This window comes from Benincasa hispida, chromosome 11, assembly GCF_009727055.1.
Source record: "Benincasa hispida cultivar B227 chromosome 11, ASM972705v1, whole genome shotgun sequence".
Lineage (NCBI taxonomy): Eukaryota > Viridiplantae > Streptophyta > Magnoliopsida > Cucurbitales > Cucurbitaceae > Benincasa > Benincasa hispida.
The window spans coordinates 81940801-81965064 of NC_052359.1; the positions used below are offsets into that span (position 1 = coordinate 81940801).

At 36.8% G+C, this 24264-nt stretch overlaps 1 protein-coding gene across 1 annotated transcript; it reads right to left on the minus strand.

The window, feature by feature from the left end:
- Positions 1-8204: 8204 nt before the first annotated feature.
- LOC120090901 lies at positions 8205-8687 on the minus strand. The gene is made up of 2 exons (XM_039048595.1): positions 8498-8687; positions 8205-8389 (listed from the first exon to the last, which is right to left on the minus strand). The coding sequence occupies exons 1-2, from the start codon at positions 8685-8687 to the stop codon at positions 8205-8207; spliced, it is 375 nt and encodes a 124-aa protein (XP_038904523.1).
- Positions 8688-24264: the final 15577 nt, after the last annotated feature.

The window sequence follows — 24264 nt, forward strand, 5'->3', positions numbered from 1 at the left end:
CTAGAAATATTTCATGAGGTGACTGTCCTAAAATTAAGTTGACTCTAGTGTATACGAAAAAAATAGAAGCATGTGTTTCATCATTGAAATCATAATTGGCAAAGAGAAATCATGCGATGACGTACTAAATTGATCAATGTTAAATGATTGCGGCAATCAAAGAAGATGCGGTGATAAAACATTCAAAATTAAAATGTGATGCGATAGTGCAAAATTTGGAATAAGGTCAAGGAAAGATACAACCCCCAAATTTGCGATGTCGCCCGCATTATTTGTTGACGCATTCTGCTTTGCGGCGATCTTCTTTTTATGGATTGCGGTGACAAAATTAAGTAGTTGCATCTTCGTGTAGCGCCTCCGTAATCGTTTGCAAAGAAAACATTGAAAGGGTCAAATAATTTTAAAAAAAAACAAAATTTTTCTCTCTCTCTCTCTTTTTTTTTTTTTTTTTGCTTTTTTTTTAAAGAAGTAAAATGAAGATAGATAAATGATAATTGAAACATCGTAGTAGTGAGAGTTCATGAATCATAAGTAAGAAAAAGGATACTCCAAAAGACTTGCGCCCCAGATGATTTTTTGTTGCATGCCAGCGTAAGGGCCACTCCATTTTCCTTCATTCCGGATTTCTCAGGTCTATAGAGGTCTTTTCTCGTTGAAAATCACCCCCACAATATGCCTTGACTCTTTACCCGTTAACCGCAAGTGTACGGGTCCCTTCCTCAGTAATTAGCTCAACCGCACCATGCGAGAATACTTCTTTAATTATAAAGGGTCTGGACCAGCGCGACTTTAACTTGCCAAGAAAGAGCCGTAACCATGAATTGAAAAGTAAGACCTTTTGTCCGACATGGAGATTTTACCACATAGCCGGCTGTCATGCCAACCTTTTGCTCGTTCTTTGTATATTTTGGCATTTTCATGAGCTTGCATTCTCCATTCATCAAGCTCGACCAGTTGTAGTTTTCTTGCTTCCCCTGCTGCTTTTAAGTTGACATTAAGCTTCTTCACCGCCTACAGTGCTTTGTGCTCCAGCTCTAGTGGTAAATGACATGCTTTACTAAATACCAACGCATACGGAGACATGCCTATCGATGTTTTATAGGCAGTTCGGTATGCCCACAACGCATCGTCCAACTTTGTTGCCCAATCTTTTCGCGAAGGCTTTACCACCTTCTCTAATATCAACTTAATTTCTCGGTTGGACACTTTAGCCTGACCATTCGTTTGTGGATGGTATACGGTGGCTAATTTGTGGAGGATATTATATTTCAACAGCAGATTTTTGACAAAGTAATTAACAAAGTGGGAGCCTTCTCACTTATTATGGCACGTGGAGTGCTAAAACACGTGAAAATATTTTTCTTCAGGAATTTGGAGATTGTTGCCACATCATTTGTAGCGCATGCTATTGCTTCTACCCACTTGGACATGTAGTCGACGACTAACAGAATATACTTGTGACCATTCGAAGGTGGGAATAGTCCCATGAAATTAATGCCCTAGACGTCGAACAACTCCAGCTCTAAAATGATGTTCATGGGCATCACATGTTTCCATGAAATGTTACCCGTGCGTTGGCACCGGTCACACTTCATCGCGTAGTCTCTTCCATTCTTAAATAGTATTGGCCAATAGTACCCACTTTGTAATACTTTCGCTGCGGTGCGCTGCCCTCTAAAGTGTCCGCCATATTATGAATCATGAAATTGCGATAATATGCGTTGATGAGCGGTATCCGGTACACACAGTCACATAATCTGGTCTGACCCCCTCTTATATAGATTTGGCTCATCCGAATAATAATATCTGCATTTATGCCTGAGCCGTCTCTTTTGGTGGTCAGTATAATCTTTGGAAAATTGCTCGCAAACCAGATAATTTACCATGTCTGCGTACCATGGCAATTCTTCNCAGTATAATCTTTGGAAAATTGCTCGCAAACCAGATAATTTACCATGTCTGCGTACCATGGCAATTCTTCAATATGAAATAGCTGCTCGTCTGGGAACATTGCACTCACCTCTGACTCATTGCGGTCAACCTCAGGATTTTCCAATCTGGATAAATGATCTGCAACTTGGTTCTCCGTCCCCTTGCGATCAATTATTTCCATATCGAATTCTTAGAGGAGGAGAACCCATCTAATCAACCTCGACTTTGCGTCCTTCTTTGTCATCAGATATTTTATCGTCGAGTGGTCAATATGGATGAGTACTTTTGTTCCCAATAAATATGCTCTGAATTTCTCCAACGCAAATATTATCGCAAGCAACTCTTTTTCTGTGGTGGTGTAGTTAGTTTGAGTAGGGTTTAAAGTCTTACTTGCGTATGTGATGGGATGCAGTATTGTTTTTCTTTTCTACACTAGCACTGCTCCTATTGCATACCCGCTCGCATCGCACATTACTTCAAAGGGAAGTGTCCAATCTGGCGCGATCAACAGGGAGCAGTCGTCAGTGTGTTCTTTAAAATCATGAATGCGTTGTGGCAATTATCATCAAAGTCAAATTTTCTATCAGCCTTCATCAACGCACTCAGCGGACGTGCTATTTTTGAAAAGTCCTTGACAAAACATCTTTAAAATCCGACATGCCCCAAGAAACTCCTTACAGCCTTTACATTTGTTGGAGGTGGAAGATTTTCAATTGATTCAATTTTTGCCTTGTCTACCTCCAACCCGTCCCTAGATACCTTATGCCTCAGCACAATGCCCTCCTTCACCATAAAATTGCATTTCTCCCAGCTAAGTAAGAGGTCCGTCTCTTTACATCTTTTCAATATCTTCTCCAAGTTGGCAAGACAGGCTTCGTATGTGTGCCCATATATAGAGAAGTCGTCCATGAATATTTCTACAGAGTCTTCAAGATATTCTGAAAAGATGGCCATCATGCACCTTTGGAAAGTGCTCAGTGCATTGCAGAGGCCGAACGGCATGCGGGGAAAAGCAAAAGTTCCATAGGGCAGGTGAATGTGGTATTTTCCTGATCTTCGGGAGTAATCATGATCTGATTATAACTGGCATACCCATCCAAAAAGTAGTAGAAGTCATTTCCAGCTAGACGATCTAGCATTTGGTCAATGAAAGGTAAAGGGAAATGATCTTTCTTCGTTGTCGCATTCAGCTTGCGGTAGTCCATGCAAATACGCTATCCAGTAACGGTCCTTTGCAACATTAGCTTGTTATTTACGTTAGGGACTACCATCATCCCACCTTTTTTTGGCACGCACTGCACGGGGTTGACCCACGTGCTATCTGCTATCGGATAGATGATGCCCACATCTAACCACTTGATTATCTTCTTCTTTACGACCTCATTCATCGCAGGGTTGAGTCTGCACTGATGTTCAATCGATCTTTTGTGGTTTTCTTCGAGACGAATTCTATGCATACAGTATGTGGGACTAATTCCTCAAATGTCTGCGAGCGTCCAGTCAATCGCTCTCACATATTTTCTCAGAATGCTCAGCAACGCATTCTCTTGGTCTTCATTAAGTTCAAGGAAATGATTACCGATAGCTTTTCATTCAGCCCAGAAACGCATACTTTAGGTGGTTAGGCAGGGTCTTCAGCTCTATTATTGGTGGTTTTTTAAGGACAGTTGTGTTGTTTTTCTTTCTTCATTTACTGTCGGCTTTTTTTCTTGGGTTGCGATCATCTCATTTTCCTTGTTTTTTTTTTTCTATTATCGCATTGCATGCAACAATGGATGCACTCGCATCCTCATCTTCGTTTTTGTCTTCAGGCTTCTCTTCTTCATTCAAACTCTGTTCATCGTCAGATTCATTCAGGTCTTCTTCGTCAGGATACTTCATGGCACGAATAATGTCAAACTTGAGCTTCTGTCCATTCACGCTCAAAGTGATCTCTCCTTTGCACACATCAATCTGAGCACGGCCGGTTGATAAAAATGGTCGCCCAGGATGATAGGCACATCCTTGTCGGCTTCGTAGTCCAAGATGATGAAGTCGGCTGGTAATATAAATTTGTCGATTGTGACTAGCACGTCCTTCACCTTCCCCTCTGGATGCACCAGAGATCTATCGGTTAATTGGAGAGTCACTGTCGTGGGCGCAAGTTTCCCAACATTCAACTGCTTAAAAATTGGCAGAGGCATCAAGTTGACGCTGGCTCTAAGATCGCACAACACTTGCCCGATGTACAATCCTCCAATGGAGCAAGGTATTGTAAAACTCCCAGGTTCGCGCATCTTCAGTGGGATTATAGATTTGGAGCTCTGTGTTAAAGCCACCGTGGAAAATTTACCAGTGCCTCTCTTCTTGGTCAACATATTCTTTAGAAACTTCGCATATGTGGGCATCTCCTCAATTGCTTCTGCGAACGAAATGTTAATATGCAATTGTTTTAACATAGTCATGAAGCGTTGGTATTGTTCCTCGTCATTCTTCTTCTTTCTGAGTCTCTGTGGGAAAGGTCGCAACTGTACTCTCACGATTCCCTATTCTTTTGGCTCTGAGGTGGACGTAATCTCTGGCTCTATCGCTTCGTTTTCTCCTTCTTCTTCTCGAGTCACCACAATCTCAAGTTCCAGCGCAATTGGAGTAGTCTGGCTAGGCTCCTTTTTCTCCCCTACCATAGTCTTTCCACTCTGCAATGTCACCACATGACACTGTTCTTTACCCGTACCCCTTGGGTTGCGTGGGAGTTTCGTTGAACTCGGCAGGGCTCCTTGCGGTCTGTTCTTGAGTTCGCTTGCAATCTGACCCATCTGTAGTTTCAGGTTGCAGATAGACGTTGCCTGGTTTTGAAGCACAGTTTCGTTCTTCTCAATATATTACTTCAACAAACTTTCCAAAGAGGAAGATTGCGGCATCTGCGAGCTGCTGGCTTGATTACTCGTCTGACCATTATTTCGCAGGAAAAATCCGGGTGGCCCTTCTTTTTGTGCCACTGATTGGAAATTTTGCTGCTAATTTTTCCATGCAAATTTGCGGTGGTTTCTCCACCTAGGGTTGTACGTGTTAGAGAATGGATTATTCTTCACAAAATAAATAGACTATGGGTTTTGCGGGCATTCCTCCATTGCATGTCCTTCACCGCAAATAACACTCCTTACGGTGGTCTGGTTGATTGCGTTCAGTTGCCCACTATGCATTGTTGGGTTGCTGATTGCGATTCTCTGTATCAAGTTCATCATCGCAGTCATCTAACTCTGAAGTGATGCGATAGCACCATTGTTTGCGTCATTATCCTTTATTCTCAATCTCTATCGCTCTCTCTCCAGCCCTCATGATTTTTAGAGATGCAATCAAGGATGTTCTTGGCCTCATCATACGTTTTGTCTAGTAGACCTCCAGCGACTGCCGCATTGCAAGTGGTCTGCGAAGCAGGGTTTAATCCATGATAAAAGATCTCCATTTGCAAGCAGTCTGGTAATCCGTTGTGTGGACAATCCTTTACCAGCCTCTTAAACCTCACCCAAGCATCGCTGAGCGATTCATCCATGTTCTGTTCAAATTTGGTTATTAATTTCCTTCTCCCGACATTCTCAGTTGGTGGGAAATATTTCTTCATAAATTTCTTTACTACTTGTTCCCAGGAATTAATCTCCCCCGGTTCGAGAGAGTACGCCCATTTTCATGCCTGATCACACAAAAAAAATGGAAACATAGTTAGTTGAACTTCTTTGGTAGAGATATTCCGGACACAAAAGTGTTGCAGATTTCTATAAAACTCCGAAGGTGGGCGTGCGGGTCCTCGCCATGCCTTCCTCCAAACAGTCCAACAGTCGAGATCATCTGCAGCATCACCGGTTTCATTTCGAATCGAGACCCATCAAGAGTAGGCCTCATGATTCTTGGGGAGAAATCGTAGAGGTTTGGCGATGCATGGTCCCTAATGGGCCTATTGCGATCGTTTACCAACAGAATCGGATTCGCCACACCTTCTTTGTATGATTGTGGTTGTTGTTGGCGGNAATGGGCCTATTGTGATCGTTTGCCAGTAGGATTGGATTCGCCATGACATTGTTTTCGTTTGGTGCTCCATTTCCATGTTGCTCTGCCATATTATCTTTCTCAGGTGGTTGTTGTTGGCGGCTATCTCCCAGTCTTTGTCGGAACGTCCTCTCACTCTTTGTGTCGTAATTTGCCAGAGATTGAGAGCTACAAAGAAATCAGAAAAATTACCGTTAGCACACTAAATTGCCGAAGTCCCGACGATGGCGCCAAAAAATTGATGCGTTATTTTATGCGGTGAAATTAATGAAGTGAATTGCGGTGATGGGAATGCGTTGTGCAGAAATTTTCTCAGCAGAATCCAAGTATAAATCCTACCGAGTTTCCTGATAAATCTAGGGTCAAACTCAGGGATTAGGAAAAACATTATGCGGTAAAAATATTTAAGAAGTCTTTATGGTAACCAATAAATCAAAGAGTTGTTTTGGGGTGTTGTTTGTGGTATAAAAAGTATGCGGCGGTTTTGAGAAAAGATTGATTATGCGATAGATACACTGAGTATGCGGAGGAATGAGTTGAAAAGCACTTTAGCTAGCGTTTCCCGGGAATGTGTCAAACTATGTGATCATGCTACACTCATGCGATAGCAAATCATTTTCCAATGCAAATGCGGTACTCCTATTTCTAGGACGCATGCGATAAATGTGATAATGTCCATAGAGCTTATTCCTAAGTCTCTACTTCTTGCATATGTGATGGTGCAAGATGCACACAAAGACAAGGTGACCGCATACAATCATAACCTATCTCTAGGATGCATGCGATGCGTTAATAGCAAACAGTGTTTATTCTAAGCTCCTATCTCTTGATTATGTGTTCTAACCTGACTCTCCCGAGCCTAGATTCTAACCTGACTTTTCCAAGCCTACATTCTATCCTTAGACTACCCTCCCGAGTATCTCTAATGGACGAATGATGCATACATAATACAAGATAATCGCATGGAATGAAGATCCCCAGTTATGCTAGCTAAGTGCTTCTTAACCCATTCGATAGATTTAGCTACTCATGCGTAATAAATAGAGAGTGAACAGATATAAAGAAGTAAATTCCATTTCTATAGATAAGTTCAAAGTACAAAATGATAATGAAAGATAAGGATAGAGAGCCTGGTAGCAATCCCTTGCTTCCTAAGGCTTTTACACTATTAACTCTATTCTGTTCAAAAGAGAGCCTGGTAGTAAATTCCTCTCTTTGATCTCGACGCTTCCGGTACTCTTCCAAGTTCACCAGAACGATCTTTCGGCACAATCTCACTTCTCTCGCTTTCGCCTTCTAAATAAAAGAAACACTAAGAACAAGGCTACTTTTAACTATGAAGAAAATTATCTATCTGTCGAACTAGACGAACCATACCAACCCCTTCATTGAAGGTTGCCTTCGGTATTTATAGAGCTTCGGAGTGAAAGGCTTCTTCTCTCTTATGATTGCACTGATGGGATGGCATTAATTCTCTGTCGATGCGCCGAATATTTTTCACCGAAAAGTTGAGTGTACTTGCTACAGTAGTTCGTTAGTGGCTTGTCAACTTAATTCGGAATCGACCGTCATCAGCTTTATTTCCCATCGTGATTTATTATGCTTTTCACCCAGATGCGCCTACCAAGTTGCGCCGGCTTTATGCGGCAATCCTTCTTAAGCAGATACTTGCGAGTGCAAGTCACCGCAAAGCCGTGCGGTAATGCTGCGCTCGACCGTTGATTTCTTGTGATCGCATTTTCTGCCTTGCGTCAACGCATATTCTGCACAAAAATACATAAGTTAACTGTTTTCATGCGATGGACGCATGCGACCACAATATTATGAGCTTAATGCTACTTTGATGCAATTTTATATATTTTATCAACGCAAACCTTCATTGTTTTATAACTTAGCAATGTAATAACGTGTATTTCTGCCCGTTATCAATGACACATTTAATGATCCTCAAGAATTTAACCAAGTAACCCATCGCATTCATGCGTTAAGACTTGACAAATCATACAATTATCGCATAAGTCAAGCAATCGCATCATTCATCAAATCATCGTGTACATCAATTATCATACAGATGAGGATTTAATTCTGATAAATTTAACCAAGGAAGACATGCAACAGATCACAAAACAACAAAAAGAATCAAATAACGCAAAACAAGAAGTTATTTAGGAATGCAGAGTTAAAGTGATAGAAGACATCCCTGGAAAAGTGTGATTGAATTCGCCACAAGGATTCTTCATTGTGGGCGATCAGGCTTGCCCGTCTAAGCCAATGGTCTCTTTGATGCGATCAATCGAGCCTCCATGGTAAAGCTTTAGGCATTGACCATTGACTTTGAACATGTTGTCGTCGTCCTCATTCATTAACTCCACAGCTTCATGAGGGAAAACTTTACGTATTATGAATGGGCCAAACCATCTTGATTTCAGTTTACCTGAAAGCATACATAGACGAAAGTTAAAAAGTAACACTAGTTGGCCAAAAACGAGATATTTCTTATTGATCTTGCTATCGTACCATTTTTTTGGTCCGCTCCTTGTACAACTTGCTATTTTCATATGGGTCAAACGCCATTCAATCAGCTCATTCAGTTGAAGCTTTTTGGCATCTCCAACTCTTGTCAGGTTTAACTTTAACTTCTTCAAGGCCCATTGAGCCTTGTACTCAAGTTCTAACGGGAGGTGGTACGCCTTCTCATATACTAACGCATACAGCGACATGCCAATAGCCATCTTGAATGTTATTCTATAGGCCCAGATAGCCTCGTCTAGTTTTTGCGATCAGTCCTAGTGAGAGGTGCTGACCACTTTCTTGAGTATGGACTTAATCTTCCGATTCGAAACCTCTACTCGACCATTAGTCTACGGATGATATACAGTAGCAACCCTGTGCTTCATGTTAAACATAATCAAGAGGTTAGATATAATGTGGTTAATAAAGTGCGTACCTTTATTGTTTATTAACACATGGGGCATCCCAAAATGATAAAAGATGTTCGTTTTCATAAATTTCACCATTTTTGTCGTATCATTTTTAGCGTAAGAGATGGTCTCCACCCACTTTGAGACATAATCAACTGCCCACAAGATACATTGATGTCTGGAAGATGCTGGGAAGGGATCCATAAAATCGATGTCCCATACGTCAAATAATTCTACTTCTAAGATGGAAGTCAATAGAATTGTATCCTTGTTTGATATAGTGTCGGTTCATTGACATTGGTCGCAAGCCACCATATAAGCATAAGCATCCTTGAATAGAGTGGGCTAGAAGTTGCCACATTGAAGGACCTTAGTTGCGATCCTCTGGCCTTCAAAGTGTCCACCATAAGGGAACTCGTGACATTGCACTAAGATGCACTGAACCTTTGTCTCTGGCACGTATCCTCTTAGAATATGGTTAGGCCCTAGTCTGTAAAAATATAGATCATCCCAATAGTAAAATTTTGCTTTGTGAAAGAGTTTTTTTTTTTTTTTTTTTTTTTTTTGTTGAAAATGGTAGTCTTCCAGAGTGTGCCCACAAACCAAATAGTTAACGATATTTGCGTACCATGGTTCTTTATCGCACAAACTCATCAGTTTCTTGTCAGGGAAACAGTCTTCAATTTCTTTTTCCTTTTTTTGCATCGCCCCATTCTCCAGTCTTGATAAATGGTCGACCACTTGGTTTTCAGTCCATCTTTTGCCTTTGGTTTCAATATCAAATTCTTGTAGTAAAAGCACCCATCGGATTAGTTTGGGTTTCACGTCTTTCTTTATCATGAATATCTGATTGCAACATGATCAGTGTAAATTACCGCCTTGGACCCCACTAGATATAGTTGAAAATTTTCAACCTCAAATACAAAGGCTAACATTTGTTTCTTAGTAGTAGTATAATTTTCCTGGGCATCATTCAAGTTTTTGTTGGTGTGGAAGATCAGATGCAAGATTCTTTCCTTTCGTTGCCCCAGTACAACACCCACTGCATAGTTACTTGCATCACACATCAGCTCGAAAGGATGCGACCAATCAGGCGCCACCAAAATAGACGCAAAGATCAGAAGATTCCTGCACTTATTGAATGCTTGAATGGAAGTATCATCAAAATTGTATGGTCTATCTACCTCTAAAGGTGCACTTAAAGGGCATGCGATTTGGAAAAATCCTTTGATGAATTTCTGGTAGAATCCCGCATGGCCCAGAAAACTTCGTAAGGTTTTAACATTATGGGTGTAAGGGGTTTGGCGATTGCTTCGATCTTTCCCTTATACACTGCAAGTCCTGCATGCCCTCCGTCACCATAAAATGGCATTTCTCCAAGTTGATGAAAAGATTGGTATCTTCACAAAGTTTCAAAACTTTCTCCAAATTCTCGAGGCATGAGTTTTATGTATCACCGAAAACAGAGAAATCATCCATGAAGATCTCTACAGACTGATCCAGAAAGTCTGAAAATATTTCCATCATGTACCTTTGGAACATTTCGGATGCATTATAGAGCCCAAAGGGCATGCGTCGAAAGGCGAACGTGCCAAAGGGGCACGTGAACATCATTTTCTTTTGATCTTTTGGTGCGATTGTGATCTTATTATATCTAGAATATTCATCTAGAAAATAGAATAATTCGTTCCCCGCAAGTCTGTCTAATATTTGGTCAAAAAATGGTAGTGGGAAGTGGTTCTTTTTTGTCGCTAGATTCAATTTGTGATAATCTATACATATCCTCCAGCCAGTCACAACCTTTGTTGAAATTAGCCCATTCTTGCTATTGGCTACAACTATTATTCCTTTTTTCTTTAGGACGTATTGTATTGGGCTTACTCAACTGTTATCTGAAATGGGGTAAATACCCCTGTGTCCAACCATTTTATCATTTTCTTTTTAACCACCTCTTGCATGGCTAGATTCAGCCTGCACTGTCTTTCCACAAAGTCGTCCTTCCCTTCCTTTAACCGAATTTTATGCATGCAGTATGAGGGACTTATTCCCCGTATATCAGTTAAGGTCCGTCCAATGACTTATTCCCCATATATGGTTTAATTATTTCAGAACGTCGTTGCTCACCTAGTGGTGGTGCCACCAGTTCCCTCGCATCTTCAGAGTCCACTACATTTTCCTGAGAATCCACCGAGGGCCACAACAGTGATGCGGGAGTAACGTAAATTCAAAGCGGTGTCATTCTCTCATTTTTCTTGATTTTGACGATGTTTTTTCTCTTTTCTTTTGTATCTATTCGCTGCAATATATAAATTTATTGAAAATTTTGTCTATCTTGTGTGCCTCCCTTTCTATTTATATCTTATGCATACTTTTGATCGCTTACTTTTTTTAGTTGCCTCGTTTTACCATTGATGACCCCAAGGATGAAATTATGCTTTGACACTAACGCCTAGTCTAAATTAGTATTAATTTTTAAGATTATTTTTCCTTTAATATTACTTCTAGAATTCAGCAAGCATGTAAGCTTTTCAACAAACGTCTTTTGCACATAACTTTCTAATACTATCGCTTATTTCTTTCTAAGAACTTTGATACCTTCTAAATCTGGGGGTGGAAAAGGTTTGAAAACTTGAACGCTTCTAAAAAATATTTAATCTCCTTAAGTACTTCATAAGAGAGAGAGAGAGAGTCGTTGAGATCGAAACTTGCTCGTAGTTGGATGTTCGCATGACACCCATGGGGGCAAGCCAAAACGAAGGCAAGAATCGTGATCAATACAAAAAGATACTTATCACAACTCCACTGCCTAAAAAATACGGCATGAGTTTAGTCTGAAAAAACAATTAGCTCGTACTTGGATTTCCGCATGACACTCGTGAGGGAAAGCCAAAATGAAGGTTAGACGCTTGGATCAGCACAAAATCACAACAAGAAGTAGCAACGAGAAATTTTTTTATCTCGTACAAAATCTTCATTTTCATAAATATAAGAGTCTTAGAAATGAATAAAGGATTGTTTTTAGAATAAGCTTGCAGCTTCTCAAGGCTAGAAGTAAATTTATAGGAAGAAGAAATAAAACTGAAAAAAAATCTAGTCTAACAAATTGAATGAGGCACTCTGAGAGGTCTAGATAATTCTTGAAGGCAATTGAAATCATAAGAAGTCTTAAGTATATGCTTGAGGACAAGCATTATTTTAAATTTGGGGGTGTGATAACTTGTAAAAATACAAGTTATTATATCTCTTTCATTTAAAATAATAAGGCAAAGGCATGCAATTTAGATAATTTTCACCAATAAATTTATACAAAAAGAAAAGCACGCGATCACATACTTCTAACGCATAACATATTTAAATTCTAGACTAATTTCGCTACTTCTATGCAGTATATCTTTCAGTAGTTTGATGATTGCGTGATCACATGCCCATTAATATGTTCAAAGCAAGAAGTGGCCTGAGAAGAAAATGAAAGACGATCGCATAAGCTGCAAGCGTTGAGGCATGACATGACATGGGCGGTGGGTGTCACATCATAAGTTGCATTGATGGCTGATAGGAAAACAGTGTTGAAGATTCAATGGGCCACTAACACGTTGCAGACGGCGTGACAGGATATAGAGTTTAATACACCCGATCAACGCAATCATGAGCTTGAGAAAAGAAGTGCTCGCGAACGCCTATAAATACCCATGCAAATGCCATGCAGAAGAGAGTTAAAAAATACATCATTACATATATCAGGGGATACTTTGTGGGAGACGAGAAGAACACCCTGAGAATAGATTCTGCTTGAAACCCCTATCAATATTCCATAGAAACTCCTTGGTGAGAGCTTAGGATTCTAGGGAAAGAAGAAGATAATATTGTTCGATTATCTAAGGAAGCAGCTGTAAAACAAGCTGGAGGAAGCAAGACATTGCGAACCACGACTTGACTCTATGACTCTTTCTCTTTGTTTGTGTATTTGTATTGTATTTGTTGTCTTAACAAATTCAGAATTGCAATATGAATACATGTTTATTAAACATCTTGTCTATCTTTCTCACCAATATCATGCATAGCTAAATCTCTTCATGGGTTGAGAAGATTGTAGCTAACACGACTAAATAACTGGAGGAATTATGCAATCAACTTGTTTTATGCATGCTTATATTTGTTGCTTGAATCAACTGAGAAATTGTTCTAAAGTAAAGCCAATCTAAGTTTGAAAGAATTTAGATTAAGACCTCAAAAATGAGAGAAAATGTTCCTTAGAAATAAGTACATTCTCTACATATTACACTTATCGCATGCATCTTAGAGATAAGATAATGTGGCAAAGAACACCGAGAAGTACTGATCATAACAATGAATTTATAGCTTGATCACATATTTCATCTAGTTATTTAGAGAATGTTAGTAAAAATTCTTCTTAACCCTCCTATCGCATAACTGCTATCCAACTCATGCTACTTCATTTTAAACACAATCCCCATCGCATATTTAGGTTTAAGTTTTCTTATTCGATCACTCCTTTGAACATTTTGAACTTGCGCTAAGACCATATTTTTAGTTTCATCGTGTACTTACAAGTAATCTTTGCATTCGACCCTGGACTCACTAGGAGCTTTGGTCAAATTTTCACTTGGGTTTGACTAAAGAAAACTAAGCGTTAAATCTCATAAGCATTATTATTTCATCGCATGTACAGAACGTATCAAGTTTTTGGCGCCATTGCCGGGGGTTGCGGTAACTAAATGTGCTAAAGCTATTCTTATTGATCTTTGCAAATCTCGACTTTCTGGAGTATTATACCTTAACTGCGAAAAAGGCGCAAACGCTGTATGAGCAAAGGAAATACACCTGAACTTATATACGACCTAGAAATAGATAAAACTTTTTGTAGAAGACAGAGAGCCAACCGAATAAGAAGATAAAACAAAGCTCGTAAGATGGCCGAATAGCAGAACCACTTGGAAGAACTACGAGATGAAAATAATCGCAATGAAGAAATCGCCAACCCAATTTTGTTGGCAAATGGTCGCAATAGACCCATCGGGGACTATACGTCACCCAACTTGTATGATTTCTCTCCAAGAATCATGTGACCAACCTTGGATGGAACAAGATTTGAAATGAAGCCCGTAATGCTTCAAATGATTCAAGTGACTGGGCAATTTGGGGGAAGACGGGGTGAAGATCCCACGCTCACCTGAGGAGTTTTTTTTTTTTAAATATGCAACACCTTTGTATTTCCAAATATCATACCAGAGGAAGTATGACTTACACTATTTCCATTTTCATTATGCGATGAAACTAGAAAATGGGCATACTCGCTTGAACCAGGGGAGATAACTTCATGGGAACAAGTGGTAGAGAAGTTTATGAAAAAGTATTTCCCACCAACGGAAAATGCAAGGAGGAGAAGGTTAATCACAAGCTTTCAGTAGAGAGAATCATAAACGCTCAGTGATGCATGGGCAAGATTAAAAAAACTAGTTAGGGACTGCCCACATAATGGACTCTCTGATTGTCTTTAGATGGAAATATTTTATTATGGCTTGAACACAGGATCACAGACCGCTGTGAATGCTATGGCAGCAGCTGGACTTTTAGATAAAACTTACATTGAGGCCAAGAATATATTGGATCAGATCTTAAAGAATCACGAAGACTGGTAAGAAAATGAATAGGGGTTCAGAACCAACAGTACCTAAAATAGCGATGCTATCGCATCTCTGTAGACACAAGTTAATGCGATGACAAACTTGTTGCAAGCAATGAACATGACAAAGACTGGTGCAAAAGGAGGGCAAGTGAATGCGATTGCCCAAATGAACAACGAAAATTGTATCTTTTGCGAAGAACCTCACTCCTTTGATGAATGCCCACACAATCCTCAATCTGTCTACTTCATTAAAAACAATCCTTTCTCTCACACATACAATCCTGGTTGGAGAAACCATATGAATTTCTCATTGGGTGGTAATCAGCAACAAGCACAAGTCAATATTCACAATACCCATAGAGATAGACCACCAGGATTTCAACAAAGACCAAACGGATTTTAGCAGACAACCAATACATCTCAGTCATCCTCATTCTCTTCCTTAGAAAATTTATTGAAGGAATACATTCAAAAGAATGAAACAGTTCTTCAAAATCAAGCAACATTCATTCGTAATCTTGAAGTACAAATGGGCAAAATTGCAGGATTTTAGCAGGTAACATTCATTCCTCACCATATGAGAAACAAAGGCAAGGAACAATGTCAAACGGTGACATTAAGAAGTGGACGCATGATAGCAGAGGTTGTAAAATGAAAATCGCATGAAGAATCTAAAATTCAACAAGGCGAAGATCATGCGCCTGAGGAAAGTGTTCAAAAGGAAGAACAAGAACTAGAAGAAATGACAACAACAATTCCATCAACACAATAAGTGCAACATAAGTTGTCAGTGATTGGTCGGAGAACTGCCGTCGTGATCGCTCACACTTGGTGTGTATCACCGTTGGTCACTTCAGGTGCAGGTAGTGGGCGTGTTCGTCGGGTTGTAGCAACACACACAAGGGAAGGGGTTGTGTGGGCAATGTGAGGGAGACGAGAGAGAGGGAAAAGAAGAAAAAGAGCCTAGGGTTTCAAAACTCTTTTTTCTCTCTCTCTTTTCTTCATTTTTCTTCCTTTACTTTTTAAAAGAAATTTCAACGAAATAAAAGAAAATTTAAGAGAATTAATTAATTTTCCAAAATCTCTTTTACCAAAATTTACACCCCAAAATAAAGTAGTAAGGATCGTTTTGTTTAAGGATACCTGGGAATAAGATGTCTGAGAATAAGATGTCTGGAATAGGATATCTGGGAATCAAAGGTGACTATGTTTAGTTCTGCATGAGAATGCTATCATAATTTTATGAACAAAAATTGTGTTTGCATTTAATTATGTAATTAAACATGAAAAATCTTATTATAATTATAATAGATTAATAATTTAAAGAATAAACAATATTCAATATATCAATAAAAAGTTAATTACGAATCAATAATAATTTTAATTATAAATATTTGAGGAAAATTCTTATAAATAGAAAAATTCCAAACATATTTACACTTTATAGCAAAAGTTTCAAAAGTGCTTGTACTTTTGGAACTAAACACTTTTGAAACTTTTTGCTATAAAATATAAATATTTTAAATATTTTTTTGTATTTAAAAAGATCCTAATATTTGAAGACTGAGTAATTTATAATTAAAATTAACCAATTAAGACATTTAATGAACGTCATTCTAATTATAATCTAATACTTAATCATTTTTATTATTAATTAAGTTCAACATTAGTAATTTTAATTTTAATTAAATAATATAAGAAAATATATTTTAATGGACAATAAACTATATAAAAAGGGAAAAAATGAGATAAAAATATGATTATATTAGTAAAGAATATTGAAAAGTATTTTGTAAATATGATATATTAATAATGAATGGAATAATAAAAATTAATTACAATAAACAATTAATTTCTCAAATAATCAGTTATGATTATATGTTCATAAATAATGATTAAATTAGAATTAATCTCAATAAAAACAATAAAGTAATAAATGATTCTTGTTGAAAAAATGAAGTTTAATAATAATTAAATTTAACTGTTCTTAGTTTACTAATTAAATATATTTAAGACAGTATTGGCAAGTAAATTAATAATTTACGTAAAAAAAACAATTCCATTCATTTAATAAATTTTTATTATAAAAATAAGTTAAGTAAATATTTTAATAGACCATTATTGATTTATTAAAATAAATATTTATATTATTTCTGTTAAATTAATATTAATTAATTAATTAGTTAACTATATTCAAAGTGAGATTATATGTAAAATGAATAACAGATAGAGATGTGAAAAGAGAAAACCCACCATTTTGGGAGGGAATAGAAAACCAAAAATGAGTATACTTGGAAATAGCTTATTCCGAAGCAAATAGTTGAATACTATGAAATATACGTGGGAATTGGATACCTTTGCCAATTCTCATGCAAAAAAAACTCTCCGACCAAACGACCTCTAAAGATTAGAAAATAAAAATTTAGTATTAACTTCCAAAATCTTAAAATTAAATATTTTAACTAAACTCTTTTCTTTTCAGGACTTTAGGAAATTTAATTTTGTTAAATTAAGAGGCTAAATAAAAATTTCAAATTTTATCTTTTAGAGATCACCAAATGAGAGGTCCCATCAATTTAAAATTAACGAGGTGAAGGAGGTAAAACAACGTAATTTATACCAAAATTAGCCTAACTTTATAATGCGGTACATGTAATCATTTGGTTTGTGAATTTTGATTTTTGAAAACTGTGTTGGTAATTTTCTCTCAATTTCTTATAATAGTTTTCATATGTTATAAGTAAAATAGTTCAATTCTAAGCCAAATTCCAAAAATAAAAATAGATTTTTAAAACTTGACTTGATGTTGAAATTTACAAATAAAAAAAAAACAATGTTAACTAATCCATAGGTAGAGAGAGAGATCAATTTTTTTTATTAGTGAGAAAAATCAGATAATATAGATTTCAACGACGTCATAGGGTATCTTGTTAGGGACAACAAACCTCAAAATGTTTCAACAATAGTAAGGTATTATCTATTTTGGGCATAAATCTCATCGTTTGGTTTTTTGTTTCACTCAAAATACCTCATACTATTGGAGACTGTTGTCATCCTTTATAACCCCTAAGATCCCCTTATTTAATTAATTTGGGACTTTGATACCATTCCCAAAAATTAAGCAAAGCAACTTAAAAGTGCGCAAGGAGTGTTTATAAACATAATTTTCATTTGTTAAAAATAGGTCGTTTGATAACTAATTGGTTTTTGGATTTTTATTTGTTAAAAATAGCTATGTTTGGTTTTTTTAGTATAACATCGAAGAGGAATTGAATTTCTGGCCTCTAAGACAAAAGTTACGTGAATACTAAGTCAAACTCACTTTCATAAAGAGTTATGTGTGATTTACCATTCAATTTTCTTATTTATCTGATTTTTAAAAAATGCTTTCAAAGTTGTTAAGGAATTTTGAAAACGAAAAAAAGAATCGTTTTTAAAAACCCATTTCCATTTTTTAAAATATATACGTGCATGTTTTAAGTAGAAAATTTGATGAATAATTTGAATGAAATACCTCTGGTCCAGTGGCTTTTATGTATGTCTAAAAACCTATGATATGTGTATGCGGTTCCGAATCCCATTGCAATTGAAGGTAAATATTAAATAATTTTGAAAATAATTCTTTTTACACTTCAATAATTAAAAGTTAAAATTATGAGAAAATATTTACAAAATTATTATTATTATTAATTTTTTTTTTAAAGAATGTGAATACCACAACTCTTAATTAGAGTGTATCTTTTTTTTTTTCTTCTAAATGACACAACCTTAATGAAATGATAGTCTTCTCGAAAGAAACAAGAAATATAATTATTTGAATAGCCACAAATAGTCTATAAAAATATTAAAAAAATTATTTCACCAAACATCAATCTCTTTTATATACAATTATTCACACATTGAAGATGGAATAAAATTGTCAAAAGCAAGCATTGTGAATTCGTTAAGTAAAATTAATTTTTTCACTGTTTCCTTATTGTGTTGTAATTTCTTTACAAAAACAAAGTTATTTTCTTGTATTTTGTCAATATATTTATTTTTATTATTTTTCTTTACTTTATTTGTGATTGATTAGTACATTTGAAATGTTGATATTTAAAAAAAAGGTTGAAAATAAATATATAATTTTATAATTATGCATGCCAGGTAAAAAATATTGTCGGAAAAAGTTTGATTTTATTTTTATGAAAAATATAAGATTAAAAAAGTCATCTAAAACTTATTCTGGATTTTTTTAAAAAACAAAAATAAAAAACTCGATTATCAAACATGCGTGTTTCAATTTGAAGTGAGATTTTATAATTGGAAGTGAAATTTTAGCCGAAGACCAAACACAAGGAAAATTCCAAGCAATTTGAATGAAACTCGGTCGGTCTGGTGAATCTTCCCTCCAGCACCAATTCTGCTCAAACGAAGAAGAAAATTGTAAGAATTTTAATGGACTTTATTCGACGCTGGCTCAAAATCATCAGCCCAAAGCCATTTTTCCCGAAACAGCTCCCTAATGTGGCATTGAGAAAAGTGATTGTTTCCGACCTTAGCTCAAAGTCGTAGGTAGAGATGTCTACAGGATAGGGCGGATCAGAGATATCATTCTTCGTCTCCATTTTTGCTCTCCATTTCATTTTCCATCGTGAAATTCCCCACGGAGATCGGAGTGGAGATTCCCAGCGAAAAATTCGTGGAACGGATAATTTTTTTTGTTAGTTTTTTTTATATAAAAAAACAACTAATTTAAATCACTAATATGAAAAAAATTTAATTAAATAATCAACTTTATCACTAAATTGTTTATTATAATTAGTTTTATATGACAATTTGAATTTAAAGATAAATTACTCAATTTTTTTTGCCTAAAAAAACCAATAAATTTTTTTAGTATAAATAAATAAATATAAATCAAATTATACACATATATAATCTAAATTTAAATATTCAATTTAAACATTCTTGACAAATAAACAATCAAACTTGAAATTTAAATGTAATGTTTATATAACAATAATAATAACATCACATTAAATAGTTATATTAAATAAATAAATGGAGGCTAATCGGGATGGGACTGATGAATACATTCACCGTCCCCTTTTCTGTTTAGCTCATGGAAATTTTTTTTCCACTTCCTTCCTATTTTTCGTCTAATCTAGGAAACCCGTCTCGGATCTTGCAAAAAAATTGGACAACTCTAATCGTAGGGAAAGGGTATCTTCAATGTCAAGTCGCGCCCATCATTCTTTATGATAGATAAAGATGGGTTAAGGTTGGCCTACTAGCAATTCTATAAGTAGCACTCGATCTCGACCCTTAATGGTATCAGAGTCTTCAAGCTCAACTTTTCATCTATTTTTCTCTCTATGGAGTAGTCTCTCTCTCTAGAGCCTTGGGGGAATGAAGCATGAAAGTTAAGATTGTCTTCAAAGGTATGGCTTTTAGTCATGATCTTAAACTAACATTCCAAGAAATTTGAATAAGAAGTCTCTCTTATCCTTGAAAGGCTAGAAGGTATAACATATTTAGTGATTAATTTGTATTCAATCCAAAAGAAGGCGTGGTTAACCTTGATGGCGGAATACAAATTACCACAAAATGTGATGTATTCGTTTAAGTCTTACAAAGATTAAAGATCGATCGATTGAAGATTCTAATTTGATTCAATGTTAGCTTAATATCATTACTTTCGTCACACCTTTAAAGAAAGTTTTGACAGATTGCTTCAAGATCTCAAGGTTCGCTCTCTCTCTCTCTCTCTCCCCATGCTTTCTAAGTTACTCTCTAAGATTTCTCGCCCCCAAACGATCCTCGATAATACTGCCTCTTCCTCACAATCCAAAGAACCTCAAAGTATTGATGATCCTTTAAGTATCATTTAAAGATACAATTCAGCCGAAGCAGAAATTGCTAAGGTTGAAGATCGTCTAAAAAATTGAACCATTCCTAAGCTGGATCCAAGACTGATCTACAAGATCAATAACTTCAATTTCTCTCAAACAGACATCATTGTCATCATCGAGAAAAACCTCGCAATGAAGGATGAATTTACCGAAATGAGCCTTCTTCCAAGAGAATCTATAGAGCAAGCCATAGATAGATTCAAATATCTACACATCGGATGTGTTCAAGTGGCCCTTAAACCTCTATTCAGAGAAGCATTAGACGTTCCAGTCTATCTTGCCCTCAGAGATAAGCGGCATCTTCGATTCTCACACTCTATTCTAGGAATCATTCAATCAAACCTTGAAAGAAGACCAGTTTACTTCACGTGCAAACTGGGATTTACTATTTCCCTTCAAGACACAAATCTCTGAGATGCCCTAGTCTCGACGTCCATTCTCAAGGCCTCGAATTAAAAGATGGATCCCTGCCGTTTGCCATCTGCTATCGTGTTTATTTCAAATTAATGCATACAAATGTATCGCCAAGAGCTTTAGGAATATATCCTAAGGGAAGCACCATGCTTATGGAAGTCAATATCGAGAAAGACTCTATGACTCCCAAACCTTCTACAATGGAGTGAACTTATACAAAATCTAGTTTGGAGAATTCCAGGAGCAAACACTCCTGTTACAAAACAAAGTGAGGATGCTACGATCATATAGCACCATAACGGGGATGTTGAAGTTCAGTTCTATTCAGAACCATGATATCCCAGAATTCAAGAAATTATGAGTAGTAGGCCAAGCATTTCCTCTGAAACGCGACCAACTAACCACACTTCCAGATCTATCCCTAGATCTAGATCAATGACAACGTCTGTGGATTTTGATAGATTGATTTCGGACATTCAGTATGAAAGAAACGAAGGTTCTTTATCTCCTACCCAATTCGACATGGAAAGAAGATCAGAGCCAATCTACAACCAAATTAATGTATTATCGATGTATGAAACTCCTGAACAAAGATATGAGCAAAAATACAAACAATATATAGATCTCTATATATCTTAACCAAAGGAGACCATCAACATAGAAAATCCAGCATTTGCTAAAGAAAATGGAAGCTGAAATTTGCTCAGACATTCTAAATGCCTTTTGGTCTCGCAAAAAGCATATAGTTAAGCTCCCATATGTTGATGGATTTGACGAAGCACAAATTCCCACAAAGGTCAGGCTCATTCAAATGTCAAAAGACCTAATCAAAATCTGTAAGGCAGAAATTGATAAGCTCCTCCGAAAAAAAGCCCATCGTCCTGTGCGGCCTTCTACGTCAACAATAAATCCGAGAAGGAACAAGGAGTCCTGAGATTGGTAATCAACTATAAGCCCCTTAACAAGGCTCTCAAATGGATTAGGTATCCAATTCCTAATCGACAAGGTTTATTAAAAAGAATAACCTCTGCCAAGGTTTTCTCAAAGTTCGATATGAAATCTGAATTTTGGAAAATCCAAGTATCTATAAAGGACAGATATAAAATAGCTTTCAAAGTCCCCTTCGGGCAATACCAATGGAATGTCATGCCCTTTGGATTAAAAAATGCTCCTTCGGAGTTCCAAAATGTCATGAATGACATATTTAACAAATATCACGATTTCACCATCGTCTATATCGATGATGTCTTGGTATTCTCAAATACAATTGAACAACACTTTAAGCACTTGCAAGTGTTCTTCAACATCATTAAGACAAATGGTCTTGTGGTATCTTTACCAAAGATCAAATTGTTTCAAACAAAAATTAGATTTCTTGGTTATCATATTAATCAAGGAATAATGAAACCAATCCAACGATCGCTAAACTTCGTGGATAAGTTTCCAAACACTATTCAAGACAAGACACAGCTCTAGTGCTTTCTTGGGTGTGTAAATTATATTGGAGACTTTATTAAAGACCTCCATACCATCTGTCTCCCGACAAATTGAAAAAGAACCCAAAACCATGGACGAACGAGCATACTCGAGCGGTCCAATCAATAAAAGCTTTAGCAAAAGGCATCCCATGCTTATCGCTAATAGATGAAAAAGCTTATCCAATTGTGGAAACCGATGTATCTGACATTGGTTACAGCGGCATCCTCAAGCAAGAAATTAAAGAAAAAGAAACAGTAGTCTATTATTATTCTGGAGTCTGGAATGATACTCAAAAGAACTATTCCATAGTGAAAAAGGAGATTCTCGCAATAGTAAATTGCGTTCAAAAGTTCCAAGGAGATCTTATCAACAAAGATTTGCTGGTGCAAATGGATTCAAAGGCTAGTAAATACATCTTTGAAAAAGATGTGAAGAATCTTGTGTCAAAACAAATCTTTGCAAGACGACAGGTAATCTTATCTTGCTTTGATTTCAAAATTGAGCCTAAAAAAGGCACAAAAAACTCTCTTGCAGATTATCTAAGCAGAGAACACCTCTCAAGAAAATATCCTCCTAAAAAAGAAAAACATCTTTATCATAAATCCTTAGAAGCTTATGGAACCTTTCGGCCGTCCTCGGCCACCAAGGTTAGCTCCGCCATCGCAGAGCATTCAGGCTAGCCGTTCCAAGGCTAGTAGTTCAAAGGGCAAACAACCCATCTCTCAATCTTCTGCACCATCTCTTATGAGTGCAGACAATTATGCCATGGACACCGACTTTGAAGTCATGTCTAGAAGGCATCAAGGCAGTACCGAAGGCACTTTCAATATAGTCATGCTCCTTAAGCCTGCCTCCTCAACCCTAAAAAACACTGCTACGTCCCTCGGGAGTAAACAGTTCAAATAAGAGACCCACGAGGCCATCTTCATCCTTAATTCCAAAAAACCCATCAACATTTTTCCAAGTGGTAAAGCTGGAGGTTTTCCAACCAAGGCCACCAATTTCGGGATATTTCACCAAAACAACAATGGTCGATCTAACGATCGAGCCAGAGTTTGACGGACCTTCCATTTAAGAAGTCTACTATCAAATATTCCCTCACGAATTCAATTATCTTCCTGAAGATATATCAAAAACAAGAACCTTCTATGAATTCATCTTGGTAGACACCAAATCTGTAGAAATTACTCATGTTCCGGATCGTTCGGATCCTTCAAAAATCGTATACTCAAAATTGAGAATATTTAAAGTGCTAACTCCATCCTACTGGAATCAAGGGATGTTTGTAGCAAAGAAATGCTCAAAACCCTTCAAACCTCAAACATACACAAACCGTGACTACATGCGAGCATGGTATAATATTTTCTGGTTTCAAGCATACAACCATTCTTGGTCTGTGACATTCTGTAAGCAAGCTTACAAAATGCATTTTTAAAATTGGTTTCAATCATGGTGGAACTACTTTGGACTATCAAAAGAAATCTTCCCAGTGGAAGTCCAAAGGTCTTACCACCTTTTTCAAAATAGAGTCTATGCGTCTCCTCTTTCAAAGACGTTTAGATTTGCATTATATTTTCAAATTCCGTGGATCTTTTGTTGGAATTTTCAACTAGTATCATATGGAAACTTCAAAGCCTTAAGCAAAGCACTAAGAATCAAGTGGTGGGAAAAGTTTGACTACTCCCACCTAGAAGCGTCAAAGCTAAAAGAATGGTTCAAAGCCAATGTTCATCTACAAGATCTATCTCGCCAAGAAGATGAACAATTTACTTTGACAAAAAATTCAATCATGAGTTCTCTTATTGGAGCAGGATCACATGTTGATTTTACTTCAGTTCTCAATATAGTCGTCAGGCAGTTATCAGATTATGACAAAACAGGATGCAAATTCTTTTGCAACAATAAATAATGAAGTCGAAGACGACGAAGATGATTATGACCCCTTCACCGATTA